This window comes from Pan troglodytes, chromosome 10, assembly GCF_028858775.2.
Source record: "Pan troglodytes isolate AG18354 chromosome 10, NHGRI_mPanTro3-v2.0_pri, whole genome shotgun sequence".
NCBI lineage: Eukaryota > Metazoa > Chordata > Mammalia > Primates > Hominidae > Pan > Pan troglodytes.
In genome coordinates, this window is record NC_072408.2 from 129,551,949 (window position 1) to 129,567,464 (window position 15,516).

The 15,516-nt window shown below is 46.0% G+C and overlaps 1 protein-coding gene across 1 annotated transcript; it reads right to left on the reverse strand.

Moving 5' to 3' along the window:
• Positions 1-1,917: 1,917 nt before the first annotated feature.
• HCAR3 (hydroxycarboxylic acid receptor 3) lies at positions 1,918-4,059 on the reverse strand. The gene has a single exon (XM_009426485.5). The coding sequence runs from the start codon at positions 3,895-3,897 to the stop codon at positions 2,734-2,736; it is 1,164 nt and encodes a 387-aa protein (XP_009424760.5). The 5' UTR covers positions 3,898-4,059; the 3' UTR covers positions 1,918-2,733.
• Positions 4,060-15,516: the final 11,457 nt, after the last annotated feature.

Below are 15,516 nucleotides of genomic sequence, written 5' to 3' on the forward strand. Positions count from 1 at the left end.
TTCTAGATCTGTGGGAGAATACATTTCTATTGTTCCAAGCCACCCAGCCACAGGAAATGAACACGCAGTCACCAACCTAATTCTCACCTCAGGGCCTTTGCACTTACCATTCCCTCTGCTTGGCGTGTCTTTCCCCCAGACTTTTGCATTACTTTTCTGTTTAGTCATTCATGGCTCAGCTCAAGGTCAATGCCTCATAGAAGCCATCCCAGTCACCCCAGCCCCAGTTACTTTTTATCCCCATTGTCCCACTCCACCATAGTCATGACACCCATAGCCACCCCAAGGCTCCTTTTTATTCCTGCCGGCCTCCCCACTCCAAAAGTCAGCTCGATGAGAAGAGGACTGTGGCTGCCTTGTTCCTTGTTCTATCTCCACCACCCAGAACAGCGCCTGGCACACAGTTGGTGCTTAATACATAAAACTGATGGAATGAGGCTGGGCACAGTGGCTCACACCTGTAATCCCAGCACTTTGGGAGGCTGAGGCAGGTGGATCACCTGAGGTCAGGAGTTTGAGACCAGCCTGGGCAACACGGCGAAAGCCCATCTCTACTAAAAATACAAAAATTAGCCAGGCATGGTGGTGCACACCTGTAATCCCAGCTACTGGGGAGGCTGAGGTAGGAGAATCGCTTGAACCCAGGAGGCAGAGGCTGCAGTGAACCGAGATCACACCACTGCACTCCAGCCTAGATGACAGAGTGAGACTCGGTCTCAAAAAAAAAAAAAAACAAAAACAAAGAACTGATGGAATGCCTGAATCAGTGAATGAATGTGAGCTGTGGAGGTCCAAACACCCCAAACCACCTCATCCCTTGAACGAATCCGCGTTTCACAACGAGGCTCCGCACTGACTCATGCCTCCGAGGCTGGGGAATCCCTATTTTCCTCTGAGCTCATCCCTGACATCTCTTCCTCTTTAAGGTGATCCTTGCTTTTGGCTTTTTACCTGTACATTGCTTGGTGATACAGACAAGCCAACTGCTCTGAAAGCACAGAGGTAATTCCAGAGCATCCACCTTTCTTCATTTACTGTCATTCACCCAGAGCTGGGAGCCTGTCTCTAAATTCCTTATCTGTGTTCATGTCAGGAGGTTGAAGCAAGCCTCATCTTGCCAAATAATCAAGGACTGACAGAGTTAGAAATGAAAGCGTAACAGAAACTTGGACTGATCACAGACTTAAACCAGTACATCTCCTTTCCTTCTCCGAATTGGGAACTGAAACCATTCCATAGGAAGCTCACTCTTCCCCCTCCTATGGAAAAATATCTGCCTGGCTTGATTCCCTTTTTATATTATTTATTATTATTATTTGAGATGAAGTCTTGCTCTGTCACCCAGGCTGGAGTGCAGGCACACCACCTCGGCTCACTGCAACCTCCGCCTCCCGGGTTCAAGCAATTCTTCTTCCCCCAGCCTTCCCAGTAGCTGGGACTACAAGCGGCCGCCACCATGCATGGCTAATTTTTCTTCTAATTTTAGTAGAAGTGGGGTTTCACCATTTTGTCCAGGCTGGTCTCAAACTCCTGACTTCAGGTGATCTGCCCGCCTTGGCCCCCCCAAAGTGCTGGGATTACAGGCATGAACCATTTCACCTTGCCTGGATTCCCTTTTTAATGCACAAATATGAAGAGCAATATTCACCAAACTCTAATAAAATGTAAGTGCTCTTGCAATCCTATCTGTACTATCCTTCCAAATTATTTTTAATCCCAGCTCTTTCTATCTTTGTTTAGACACAGGTGTAATTTCTGCTTAGTGGTCTCATGATGTAGCTCAGTGTCTGTGTCTCTTACTTTGCAGTGTGGTGTAGTTTTCTACCAGGACATAGTTAATAACCCATAAAGGTCTCTGCTTAAGTAAGAAGTCCATTTCTGTGAACCATAACCCAGATATAGCAACGCCAGACTGTCTCCTATCAAAATTTATTGAAATGGTAGATTTTTGGTAAGTACAGAAACACAAGCGAAGGAACCAGGAGGAACGTGCACCCCTCTACCCGTGGGGCAGAGGCACGTTTCCCTTTTAATGGTAAAAGCAAACAGGTGGGAAACAGCTTTCTATCCTGAAGCCGTTTTAACTGCTCAACCCTTAGATTACTATAAACAAGAGAGGAATGGATTGCATTAGTCGCTGGTTGAAAGCAGCAATGCCATTTCCTTTCCCATAATAACACTGTTTAGCTCAGTCCCTTCTGGGGCTAATCCCCTATTACACCCACCGGAAACACAGATATTAACCAAAGCGTGTGAGTCTCTTCCCTGAGTCCATTTCTGCTAAAGATTGTCTGAAAGATGAATTGGTCCACGGAAGCCAGGTGACCTACTGGCTTGTTTAGTGATGCCTGGGCTTCCTCCAGGAGCAACACAATTCCCTCCAATCTCAGCTCTCCTTATCCCTGCTGGAGCTCACAAGCAGGCTAGATATCACCCCAGGAGCTGAGCCCCCCCCAGTCTCAGGCAGATGTGGGAAGAAGGCCAACAAGTCACAAGTAGATCTCTGGCTCCAACTGTGCTCAGCAGAAACGCCTACAATTTGCCCATCTTCAGTCCTGCGAGCGTCAGAGATGAAGCAAAAGTTTCAGATGCCTAGAAGCTTTACTCTCTGTTCCTCCAGGATTCCTGCGGTCACACCTTGCAACCAGTCTCCCACTCATCTGCCACAGTTTCCCTAAATCAGATTCTCTGAATCTGGAAGTTCCAGGAAATCTTAGGCCGAGTCCAGTGACATTACTCGATGCAACAGCCCAACTGTTTCTCCAGAGATCCTGGTTCTTGGTGACAATGTCCCTTCTTGGCATGGTTATTTGAGGTTGGGCCCAGATAAGAGGGGCTCCATGGCTCACCGGAGTTGGCCATTAACGCCTCTGGAGCGCCTCTGGTTTTGTTGGGGTCCCCCGTGAGCTCGACGCTCGTGCTACGGTTATTATCTGGCTCACCTGTCATCTTCCTCTGGAGGCAGCGGTTGATCAAAGTGGAGAAGAAGTTGGGAAAGGATGGGCTGGAGAAGTAGTACACCACGGGGTCCAGCATGCTGTTCATGTAGGTGAAGCTGAGAGTGATAAAGAACGCCAGGTCCACCGAGCGGTACACTTCACAATTCTGCGTGCCCGAAGTGTGCAGGAGCCAGAAGATGCGTATCCGCACAACCACGCTGGGAAGGAAGCAGATGACAAAGACGATGGCCACCACCATGATGAAGGTGATGGCTCTCTTGATCTTGGCATGCCGGTCCATTTGTCTCTGCCGCAGGCTCCAGATAATTCTGGCTGAGCAGAACAGGATGATGCCCAGGGGCAGGAAGAACTCCAGGAGGAACATGGCTTCGTGCCACCGGAAGGTATGGCAGATGCTGAAGCTGATGCACACATTTGCAGTGCCATTCTGGATCAGCAACTTCTTCTTCAGGAGGTGGACTGTCAGGCCAATAGTGATGCCCCACAGAAGGCAAGAGATGATGGCTGCTGTCCAATTGGAGATCTTGTTCAGGGCGTGGTGGGGATGGACCACCCTGAAATACCTGTCTACCGCCACCACCGTGAGGAAGATGATGCTGCCCTGGCGGTTCATAGCAAACATGAAGAGCACCAGCCGGCAAGGGATGTCCCCAAACTTCCAGTCTGAACGCCGCGCATAGTAGTCCACCACGAACGGCAGGCAGATGATCAGTAGAAAGTCAGCCACTGCCAGGTTGAACAGGAAAATCCGGCTGGATTTCCAGGACTTGAGGTGGAAACAGAAAATCCACAGGGCAAGGCCATTGCCCAGAAGCCCAAAGATAAACTCCAGCCCCAACACCGGCGGCAACACCTTGGCAATGAAGTCATCTCGGAACACACAGCAGTTCTTCTTGTCTATTTCCAGAAAGTGATCCTGCAGATGGTGCCGATTCATGAGTGCGGCCAGGGGGTCCGATGGAGCGCCTCGCCTAGCGAATGCTGCAGCAAAGTGGCGTGTGTCTGTGTGGTGAACGTGTGGTTCCACGCCTGCCTTTATGTCATGTCAGGGTGTTGAAATAGATGACTGAATGGTTATCAGGAAACTACGAAATCTCTAAAAAAAAAAAAGAAAAAGCCAGCAAGGCTCTTATGCAACCTGCTGTTTGCATAAACAAATAATAAAAATCCCCTGGGCATACAGGAACCCACAAAATGTCTTAAATGTAAAGGATAAGTTTAGGCAATCTGACTGTCATTCGAAAATCAGGGAAACATGAAGGACATCGCTTTGGAAGGTTGGGTGCTTGTATGCCAACTGAGTACTCAACATTGCAGAATTAATTCACCATCATCTGCTTGGCTGACATAATTAACAAAACAACAACAATAGCAATAATAATTTTTGGTGCCAAACAGTGAGGTTTTCCAGAAACACTAAGAATTAGCATGAAAAATTAACAGGCGTATGACATAAACAGTAGCAGGCATATGATTTATTTTGGAAATGCTGAGAAGACAGTAGTTGCCTGTTTGATGAGGACAGACTGGTTGAATTTGACCACTTTTCCTATGCTACCTTTCTGTACAAACATGGATTGCTTTTCCATATCAGAACTCTGCCATTCATCTCCAGTTAAAAAAAAAAAAAAGCCTGCTGTAGAGTATAATATTTCATAAGACATTTGAAAACTTGAGCCCAGTTTCAGTGGCATGTTAAAATAAGTTGGGTTTTTTGTTTGTTGATATTAGATTTTGATATGCTTCTGTGCTCAAGTGATTTATTTTTAAGTATGTGATTTTTTTTTTTTTGCAAACTTTGAATTAATGAGAAAAAGGATTCATGAGGCTAGTCGTAAGCTGTAGCAAATCGGGTGTACTTTGTGCTACAAATTTGTTTTTCTGTGTCGCTCTGCATGAAGAGGAGTACCTTAGGATAGAGCATGGGGTTAGTACCCCATAAGCTGTCTGTTCTAGACAGCCCAGGAAACTGGTCAGTAAGAAACTTGGTTGCAGGTCCCTGAAACAAACAAAAAACTGGATGAGGTCTCTAACTTGTTTTATGTCCTTGGGACCTTAGGATGTGATTTTTTTTTTTTTTTTTTTTTTTTTTTTTTTTTTGAGACAGAGTCTCACTCTGTCACCCAGGCTGGAGAACGGTGGAACAATCTCAGCTCACTGCAACCTCTGCCTCCCAGGTTCAAGCAATTCTTCTGCCTCAGCCTCCTGAGTATCTGGGACTACAGGCGTGCGCCACCACGCCCAGCTAATTTTTTGTATTTTTAGTAAAGACGAGGTTTCACTGTGTTGGCCAGGCTGGTCTCGAACTCCTGACCTTGTGATCCACCCGCCTCAGTCTCCCAAAGTGCTGGGATTGCAGGCGTGAGCTATTGCGCCTGGCCGTGATTTTTTTTTTTTTAATGAACTTTATTTTTTAGGGCAGTTTTAGATTCACAGCAAAATGGAGCAGAAAGTACGGACGGTCCTGTGCACTCTGTCTCCACACACGCAAAACCTCCCCCACTAAGTATGTAATATTTTTAAAGCCCCCATTTTTGTAAAAGTAAACTTAGAGTGACAGGACCTAAGAGGACATGGAACTCTGCTTTGTAGCGGGACACCATTGCACACATTGTTTCTCTGCTTGTCGGTGCGATTGGGTGTCATCCTATAGAATGTTTTCTCCCTTTAATATTTTGGTCTTATGAATTCTTCCGTGCAGGAGGTTTCTAAACTATGTTGCTTCTACTTTGAGTTATAAAATGTAAATTTCTTCCTTTTTTTTTTTTTTCTTTTGAGATGTAGTTTCACTCTATCGCCCAGGCTGGAGTGCAGTGGCTCACTGCAACCTCTGCCTCCCGGGTTCCAGTCATTCTCCTGCCTCAGCCTCCCAAGTAGCTGAGACTACAGGTGCCCGCCACCGTGCCTGGCTAATTTTTGTATTTTTTAATAGAGATGGATTTCACCATTTTGGCCAGGCTGGTCTTGAACTCCTGACTTCAAGTGATCCTCCCGCCTTGGCATCCCAAAGTGCTGGGATTGCAGGTGTGAACCATCGCTGCCGCCATAAGATGTCAATTTATTTCTTTAGCTGCAAAGGCAGGTTCAATAATAGGAGCTTATAGACTCTTCACAGTAAACTAGAGTCAGGATGACCTAATATTAGGTTCCCATAGAACTACAAGTACTTGATGATGATCCAGGTGAGATGAAGACGATGATGAAGAAGATGATGGTGGCACCTACATTATAGAGAGCTTCCCATGTGCTGGAACCCATACTCAGTGCTTTTTTTTTTTTTTTGAGACAAAGTCTCGCTCTCGCCTCACTGCAAGCTCCGCCTCCCGGGTTCACGCCATGCTGCCTCAGCCTCCCGAGTAGCTGGGACTACAGGCACCCGCCACCACGCCCAGCTAATTTTTTATATTTTTAGTAGAGACGGGGTTTCACCGTGTTAGCCAGGAGCTCAGTGCTTTTATAGTTGCTTGTTTCACCCTGACTGTAGCCCATGTGGAAGGTATTATTACTGATTCTGATTTCAAAATGAGGAAAGTGAAGCTCAGAGAGGATAAAATATTCAGGGCCACCCAGCTCATAAGAGCAGAGCATGGCCGGGCGCGGTGGCTCACGCCTGTAATCCCAACACTTTGGGAGGCCAAGACGGGAGGATCACAAGGTCAGGAGATCCAGACCATCTTGGCCAATATGGTGAAACCCCGTCTCTACCAAAATATACAAAAATTAGCTGGGCGTGGTGGCGGGCACCTATAATCCCAGCTACTTGGGAGGCTGAGGCAGGAGAATCGCTTGAACCAGGGAGTTGGAGGTTGCAGTGAACCAAGATTGTGCCACTGCACTGCAGCCTGGGTGACAGAGTGAGACTCCACCAAACAAACAAACAAACAAACCCGGGCACAGTGGCTCACGCCTGTAATCCCAGCACTTTGGGAGGCTGAGGTGGGCGGATCACGAGGTCAGGAGTTTGATACCAGCCTGGTCAACATGGTGAAATCAGATCTCTACTAAAAATACAAAATTTAGCTGGGTGTGGTGGCGCGTGCCTGTAATCCCAGCTACTCAGTAGCGGAGGCAGGAGAACTGCTTGAACTGGGACCCAGGAGGCGGAGGTTGCGGTGAGCTGAGATGACGCCATTGCACTACAGCCTGGGCAACAAGAGTGAAACTCTGTTTAGAAAAAAAAAAAAAAAGAGGCCAGGCGCAGTGGCTCACGCCTGTAATCCAAGCACTTTGGGAGGCTGAGGCAGGCGGATCACGAGGTCAGGAGATCGAGACCATCCTGGCTAACACGGTGAAACCCTGTCTCTACTAAAAATACAAAAACAAAAAATTAGCCAGGCGTCGTGGCGGGCACTGTAGTCCCAGCTACTTGGGAGGCTGAGGCAGGGGAATGGCATGAACCCGGAAGGCAGAGCTTGCAGTGAGCCTAGATCGTGCCAATGCACTCCAGCCTGGGTGACAGAGTGAGATCCTGTCTCAAAACTAAAAGAAAAAAAACAGCTGAGCTTGGATTTGAATCTGGCAGTGACTTCAAAGCCTGTGTCCCTAACCATCATGCTCACTGCCTCTTACTATGTTATTGCCTTGTCTGTAAGGTTGAAGATCTTGCTCAGGGCATGGTGGGGATGGAGGTCATGCTGTTCAGGCTTTAGTGAAATAATTGGTATTTGTTTCTTGTTCTTGCTGCCTGTGAATACCATGCTTCCTTCTTGGATGTATGTGGACACTTGTCAACAACATTCATAAAGTAATCCTAAGGGCCTTTATTAACTAAGAGTCAGAGAAGTCAGCAGTATTTATTTCTAGAAGCTGAAATTTGCAAGGGACTCTCCCTTTCTAAGTTTCACAATTTCATAATATTTTGTGTGTGTGGTTTTTTTTAAACAACAGTCATGGATAAAATTAGAAAGAAACAACCACAGGCCAGGCCCGGTGGCTCACCCTTGTAATCCTAGCACTTCGGGAGGCCGAGGCAGGCAGATCATGAGGTCAGGAGTTCAGGACCAGCCTTGCCAATATGGTGAAACCTAGTCTCTACTAAAAATACAAAAATTAGCCGGGTGTGGTGGCAGGCGCCTGTAGTCCCAGCTACTCAGGAGGCTGAGGCAGGTAGAATCGCTTGAACCCGGGAGGTGGAGGTTGCCGTGAGCCAAGATCACACCACTGCACTCCAGCCTGGGCAACAGAGTGAGAATCCATGTCAAAAAATAATAATAATATTAAAATAAAAATAAATAAAAGAACAACCACACATGTTAAGTTTGCAAAAGAACCTGGAGCCTGGATGTATGTTCTGGCTCTCTCATTAACTAGCTGTGAAACCCCTTAACCCCTCACCCGCTCATGAGGAATTAGATGATCTTCGAACTTCCTCCCAGCTCTCACACTACATGATTCTAAACCAAAGTCCGCGGCTACTCGGGCAGATTCTAAAGGGCAGCCTCGCTGGATTCTGGTGCCTCCGATGGAATTTCCGGTCTTCCCACTGCACAGTGGGCATGTTTTGTCTTGCTTGTTTCCTTCTTTCATGCATTTATTATTTTTTTCTTACAAGTGTATGAGTTGTACAGAAACTTGTTTAATGAATCATTTCAAGAGTGAAGGCAGTGATCCCACCGCATTTCATAGAAACTCCACTTAAAATTTATCACTCACCCAGTTGAATCTCCATGCCTGGTTATCTTATGACAACTTGAATGTGTACCACTAAACTGGATTGAATTATTGTAAAAATTAATAGTGACACGACTGCATTGTACTGAGAGATTTGCATATGTGCTCTCCTTTAATCTTCACAAAAACCCTGTGACAGATGTGTTATTATTGTCATTATCATCTCCATTTTACAGATTGAGAAACCGAGGCATCAGGAGGTTAAGTAACTATTTCGTGTCTTTGAACTAACCTGGGATTTTTGGTTTTATTTATTATTTAAATAGAGATAGGGTCTCACTGCATTGCCCAGGCTGGTCTCGAACCCTAGGCCCAGGTGATCTTCCAGCCTCGGCCTCCCAAAGTGCTGGCATTACAGGTGTGAGCCACCATGCCAGGCCATCGGATTTCTGTTTTAATTATCTATTGCCGCATTAAAAATTGCCACAAAACATAGCGGCTTAACACAACCTCCACTGTGTCACCTCTCATGGCTCTGTGTTGGCTGGCCTCAGCTGGGTGCTTCTCATGTGGGGATTCTCAGATGGCAGCCGGGCTAGAGTCATACGGATGCTTAAGAAGGACACTGGGACACTCAGGCTTCTCTCTGTCTCCACAGAACCTTGATGCCTCTCTACATGGCGTCCCTGTGGCCTCTCTGTGTGGCCCCTCTATGTGGCATCTACACACAGCCTCTTCACATGTTCCTTCCACGACATAGTCTGGACTTCGTACATGGACATACTTAGGGCTTCTGAAGGCACACAGGCAGACCTTCTCCATCCCTGGGCTTGCAAACCCCGGAACATCACCTCCACCACATTCAATCAGGCAAAACAAATCACAGAGCCAGTCCATATTCCACTGGGAGGTGCCACCTAAGGGTGGGAGTGCCAGGAGGTACAGCACATTGGGGCCATTCAGACTCACCACTACAGAATATAGATGACACTGAGTCAGGACCCTTGGCTAGCAGGAAATAAGGGGCCCCTGGGCCCCCAACGAAGGAGATGTAGTTGTAGAAGCTGGGAAGTAAGGGGGTAGAGAGGAAGCTGATCATACTGACTAGCAGAGACACATAGATACACACACACATTTCTTTTGAAAAAGGAGAAGAGCACTTCATGGTTTTGAAAAGTTTGGGTTTATTGTAAAAAACCTAAGGGCAAACCAGAATAACCAAATAATCTTGAAAAAGAAGAACTAAGTTGGAGAACTCTCCCTTTACTGTAAAGCTACAGTAGTCCAGTGTGATTCTGGCATAAGGATAGATATTACAGCTCAAGAGAGCAGGACTGAGAGTCCAGAAATAAACCCTTATATTCATGATCAGCTGATTTTCAACAAGGGTGCCAAGACAATGGGGGAAAGAAGAGTCTTTGTAATAAATGATGTTGGGACAACTAGGTCACCACAAGCAAAAGAACTGGACCCCTTTGCTACACGGTACACAGAAATTAACTCAACTTGGGTTACGACCTAAATGTAAGAGCTAAATCTAAAAAACTCTTAGAAGGAAATGTAAGAAGCCAGGCATGGTGGCTCACACCTGTAATCCCAGCACTTTGGGAGGCCAAGGTGGGTGGATCCGTTGAACTCAGGAGTTCAAGACCAGCCTGGGCAACACAGCAAGACCTGGTCTCTACAAAAAATACCAAAATTAGCTGGGCATGGTGGCACATGCCTGTGGTCCCAGCTACTTGGGAGGCTGAGGGAGGCAGATTGCTGGAGTCCAGGGGTTCAAGGTTACAATGAGCTGAGATCATGCCACTGCACCCCAGCCTGGGTGACAGAGCAACACCCTGTCTCAACAACAAAAAGAAAAACAAGATAGAGAGGAATCTGAAAGTCTATTCATGAATCTTCTGTCACGCTAAGGGTTAGAACAGACAACAGACCCTTCCCTCCTCGGCTGACCTCATGGCTTCACGTCTTACCGAGTGGTCGCAGCCCCAGCCTGGACTTTTCGTTCCTGCCCTATTGGTCTTCCTGCATTTCCCAAACACTTTGCTCTTTTTCACCTTTCTACATCTGCCTGGAATACCCTTCCCCACTGTGTCCCTGGTGGCTTCCTGTCCATCCTTCAGAGCCGAGTTTGCAAGCTACTTCCTCTGAGACGACTAAGACAAGAGTAAGGGCCCTGGATTCTCCTGCAGGACCCTGTGTGAAAGTGCCAAACACAGGGTCCCACAGGATAATTGTATTATTTTATTGTATTATTTTATTTTATTTTTGAGACAGAGTCTTGCTTGGTCGCCCAGGCTGGAGTGCAGTGGTGTGATCTCAGCTCACTACAATCTCTGCCTCCCAGGCTCAAGCGATTCTCCTGCCTCAGCCCCCTGAGTAGCTGGGATTATAGGCACACACCACCACACCCAGCTAATTTTCGTATTTTTAGTAGAGACGGGGTTTCACCATGTTGGCCAGGCTGGTCTTGAACTCCTGACCTCAAGTGATCTGCCCACCTCGGCCTCCCAAACAGCTGGGATTACAGATGTGAGCCACCACCCCTGGCCATATTTTATAATTTTTTATTTTCTAATTTTATTTTTTCCCTTGGTTTCTACAATGGGCCCCGTGGCTATGTTTTTCATTTATGTTTCTACTGTGTCCAGTATAGAGCTAGTGCTTCATTAATGTACCTTGAAATAGGAAATGAATGAATGAATCCTTATAAGGAATAAAATATTTACCCCCTCCCTCTATGTCATTTTAAAGTCCAATACACAGAAACCCGAATACAGATTTGGCTCATATGTGAGCCCATCTGTTTCATCTGTTTATTCTATTCCATCTCTCTCTAATATATAAATAATTATATATTTATATTATATAATGTACATATATAAATATGACATATAATATGGTAAATATGACGATAAACAACATGTCATATGTAAAAATTATATAGCAGAAATATATACAATAAATAAATAAATGTGTGTAAACTTACAGCCTCTGCTTCGTGGATGAGCTCAGACGGGCCCTGTGCTACCATCTTCAAAATTCTTAATACTTTTTATTATTTAAAAAAAATTTTGGCCTGGCGCAGTGGCTCTCACCTGTAATCCCAGCACTTTGTGAGGCTGAGGTGGGTGGATCACGAGGTTAGGAGTTCAAGACCAGCCTGGCCAATATGGTGAAACCTTGTGTCTACTAAAAATATAAAAATATTAGCCTGCTGCAGTGGCATGCGCCTGTTGTCCCAGTTACTCAAGAGGCTGAGGCAGGAGAATCGCTTGAACCAGGGAGGGGGAGGTTGCAGTGGGCCAAGATGCGCCACTCCACTCCAGCCTGGACAACAGAGCAAGACTGTCTGAAAAAAAAATTTTTTTTAATTTAGTGGCATGATCGTAGCTCACTGAAGCCTCTACTTCTTGGTCTCAAGGGATCCTCTCACCTCAGCCTCTCAAGTAGCTAGGACTACAGTCACGCACCACCACACCTGGCTAATTTTTAAAATTTTTGTAGAGATGGAGTCTCACCATGTTGGCCAGAGTGGTGTCAAACTCTTGGCCTCAAGTGATCCTCCCGCCTCGACCTCCCAAAGCTCTGGAATTACAGGCATGAGCCACCTCGCTCAGCCATTAACACCTTTTGAACAAGGGACCCCACATTTTCATTTTTCACTGGGGCCTGCAAAGTAGGTCGCTGATCTTGAAGCCATTTATGCACTCGTTGTGATGATGGAGTCTTTCTTGAATCGTATCAGAAACCTCTGTGAATCAGAAGGCCTGGGAAGCCAACAGGTAGAGACCACGCCTCACAGTGCAGCCAGGTCCCCACCTTGAGAACAACTGACTCAAGCCCTTGTGCCTCAGAGTTCTAATCCCCTCCAAGGAGCTGCTGCACTTTAGTAACCTTCAGATGCCATCTTAAACATTTTGGTTTTAATAAAGGGTAAGGAAATCCATTCCGAGAATAGACCAAAACTGAAAGTTTTACCATGGTTAGCACGAATAAAAGACACCTCTTGTTTTTTCCACATCATCCCTATAGACTTATAGCTCTTCCAGCTTTCATGTGACTTTTCCTGAAAGACTCTAAAAGGAGGAGCAAGGAGGAAGGATCACTTGAACCCAGGAGTTTGAGAGGAGCCTCGGCAACATAATGAGACCCCATCTCTACAAAAATTACAGAAAAATTAGCTGGACATGGTGGAGTGTACCTGTGGCCCCAGCTACTAGGGAGGCTGAGGTGGGAGGATCGCTTGAGCCCGGAAGTCGATGTTGCAGTGAGCCATGATCACACGACTGCACTCCAGCCTGGGCAACACAGTGAGACCCCATCTCACCAAAAAAAAAAAAAAAAAAAAAAGAGGGAGAACACATTTTCCTCTAAATCAATCATTTTCCTGTTTCAGATAGTTTAAACAAAGTGTTGTCAACAAAGCTATACTCCACTTCTTTACAATGTCCAAAGAAACTTCTTGCTAAGATGTATTTTTCGTCACATTCTGCGAACGTAAAAAGGGAAGCAAATTTAGAATCAAGACTGTATTTCAGTTTGGATTTGATTTTTCTTTTTGTTTGTGCTTGCTGTTTTTTTGGTGAGAACCTCTGCCTGTCTGCCTGCCATGCAGTTCTAGATATTTTAGCTTTTTTTTCCTTGGAGGGCAAAATCCTAGGGGTCCTTTGACCTAGAGTCACACACAGGACACAGATTTGCTTTCAGAATCCATTTTTATTACGATGAAGGAACAAAGGAGCAACAGCCCAGGAGAGAATTCTAAGAATAGAACTAAAAGCAGAAGTGTGTGTTTTCGCAGATTCCTATCAGGAGGATGTATGACTAATGCTGGTAAGAATTCTTGCCTTTACTCTTCCCCAGGTAACTGAGGGGCGGGGGAATTCAGGCGTGATAAGAGAGGAACAACTTAAGCGCTCTAAACCCCAAAGGAAACACTTTCTTGCCTCCATTTCTTTATGTGTAAAACGTGTTAATATAAGAAGTCATAATATTGAGCACTTACTGCCAGGTGCTATGCTTAATGCTTTACATGCACTTAATCATTCATTCATTCAACAAACATTTACTGAGCACCTGCTATGTGCAGGTCCTCTTCTAGGCATTGGGTATATAACAGTGAACAAAGTTCTGATGCCTCAGGAATGTACATTCATTTAAACTGCCCAATGACACACTGAGGTTGTATTACAGTATCCCTGTTTGACAGACGAGGAAAATGAAGCTACAAATGATTAAATAAAATCTGCCAGGCTGGGCGGGGTGCGGTGGCTTACACCTGTAATTCAAGCACTTTGGGAGGCCGAGGCAGGCGGATCGCAAGTCAGGAGATCAAGACCATCCCGGCTAACACAATGAAACCCCGTCTGTACTAAAAATACAAAAAATTAGCCAGGCGTGGTGGCGGGGCGCCTGTAGTCCCAGCTACTCTGGAGGCTGAGGCAGGAGAATGGCGTGGACCCAGGAGGCAGAGCTTGCAGTGAGCTGAGATTGGGCCACTGTACTCCAGCCTGGGTGACAGAGCAAGACTCTGTCTCAAAAAATATATATCTATATAGATATATAGATATATAGATATATAGATATATATGCCAGGCTGGGAGCAGTGGCTCATGCTGGCAATCGCAATACTTTGGGAGGCCAAGGTGGGAGGATTGCTGGAGGCCAGGAGTTTGAGACCAGCTTGGGCAACACAGTGAGTGAGACCTCGTCTCTATAAAAAAAATTTAAAAATTAGCTGAGTGTGGTGGCTTATGCCTGTACTCTCAGCTATTCAGGAGGCTGAGGTGGGAGGAACACTTGAGCCCAGGAGTTTGAGGCTGCAGTGAGCTATGATCATGCCACTGCACTCCAGCCTGGGCAACAGAGCGAGACTCAGTGTCTAAAAACACAAGCTGCCCTAAGATCACAGGCCTAGTAAATGCTTGAGCTGAGATTCAAACTTTGATGCATCTAATGCTCTGTAGCTCGTACTTTTCATCACTAGGCTGCGCAGTGCCTCTGAAAAAAGGAATAATAGGGACAGCCTAGAGGGGTGTTTTGAGGCCAAAGAACTAGAAGTTGGCAAAGTTCTTTTTTTTTTTTTTGAGACGGCGTTTCACTCCTGTGGCCCAGTCTGGAGTGCAATGGCACGATGTCACCTCACCGCAACCTCCACCTCCTGGGTTCAAGTGATTCTCCTGCCTCAGCCTCCCGAATAGCTGGGATTATAGGCATGCGCCACCACACCAGGCTAATTTTGAATTTTTAGTAGAGACGAGGTTTCTCCATGTTGGTCAGGCTGGTCTAGAACTCCTGACCTCAGGTGATCCGCCTCAGTCTCCCAAAGTGCTGGGATCACAAGCGTGAGCCACCATGCCCAACCCCCAGAAGTTGGCAAGGTTCTTAAGTGGGTAGAGTATCCTGGGCATTTGAGAGAGTATAAATTAAGGAGTTGAGAACCATGTTCACCACTTTGTAGCTTGAGAAAGGAGCTAGAGTTGGCCTGGAATGTTTTCCCCTAATTCAGGGCAGGGGCAGCTTGTCATTTCGTAGAGTCCTCTGTTTCGAGGGGTCCAGGTACACATTTGGGAAACTCATGTGTATGAGGGAGTCTTGCAATAAGAAGACAACACTGATGTTCACACAGAATCGGTCTAGAAACTGTATTCCGTGAAAGGATGAAAGCTCTTAACTTCTCTGTCCCCACCCCCCCAAAAAACTTTACTGTCACATAAGAGTTGACTAATGACCCTCCACTAAAAATTACACAGTATACTGCCTGCCACCAAATACGAATTCAGTAAATACTTGGAGAATAAGTGAATAATTTCAATTCACAGTCACATGACAAGTTGTCAAAAGCAATTATAGAAGCAATTGTATTGGACTCAGCACATCCCACTGGAGAAGCCAGGGCAAGGAAACAGATCCCTCAGCACCTTCTTTGAAATACAAAGAT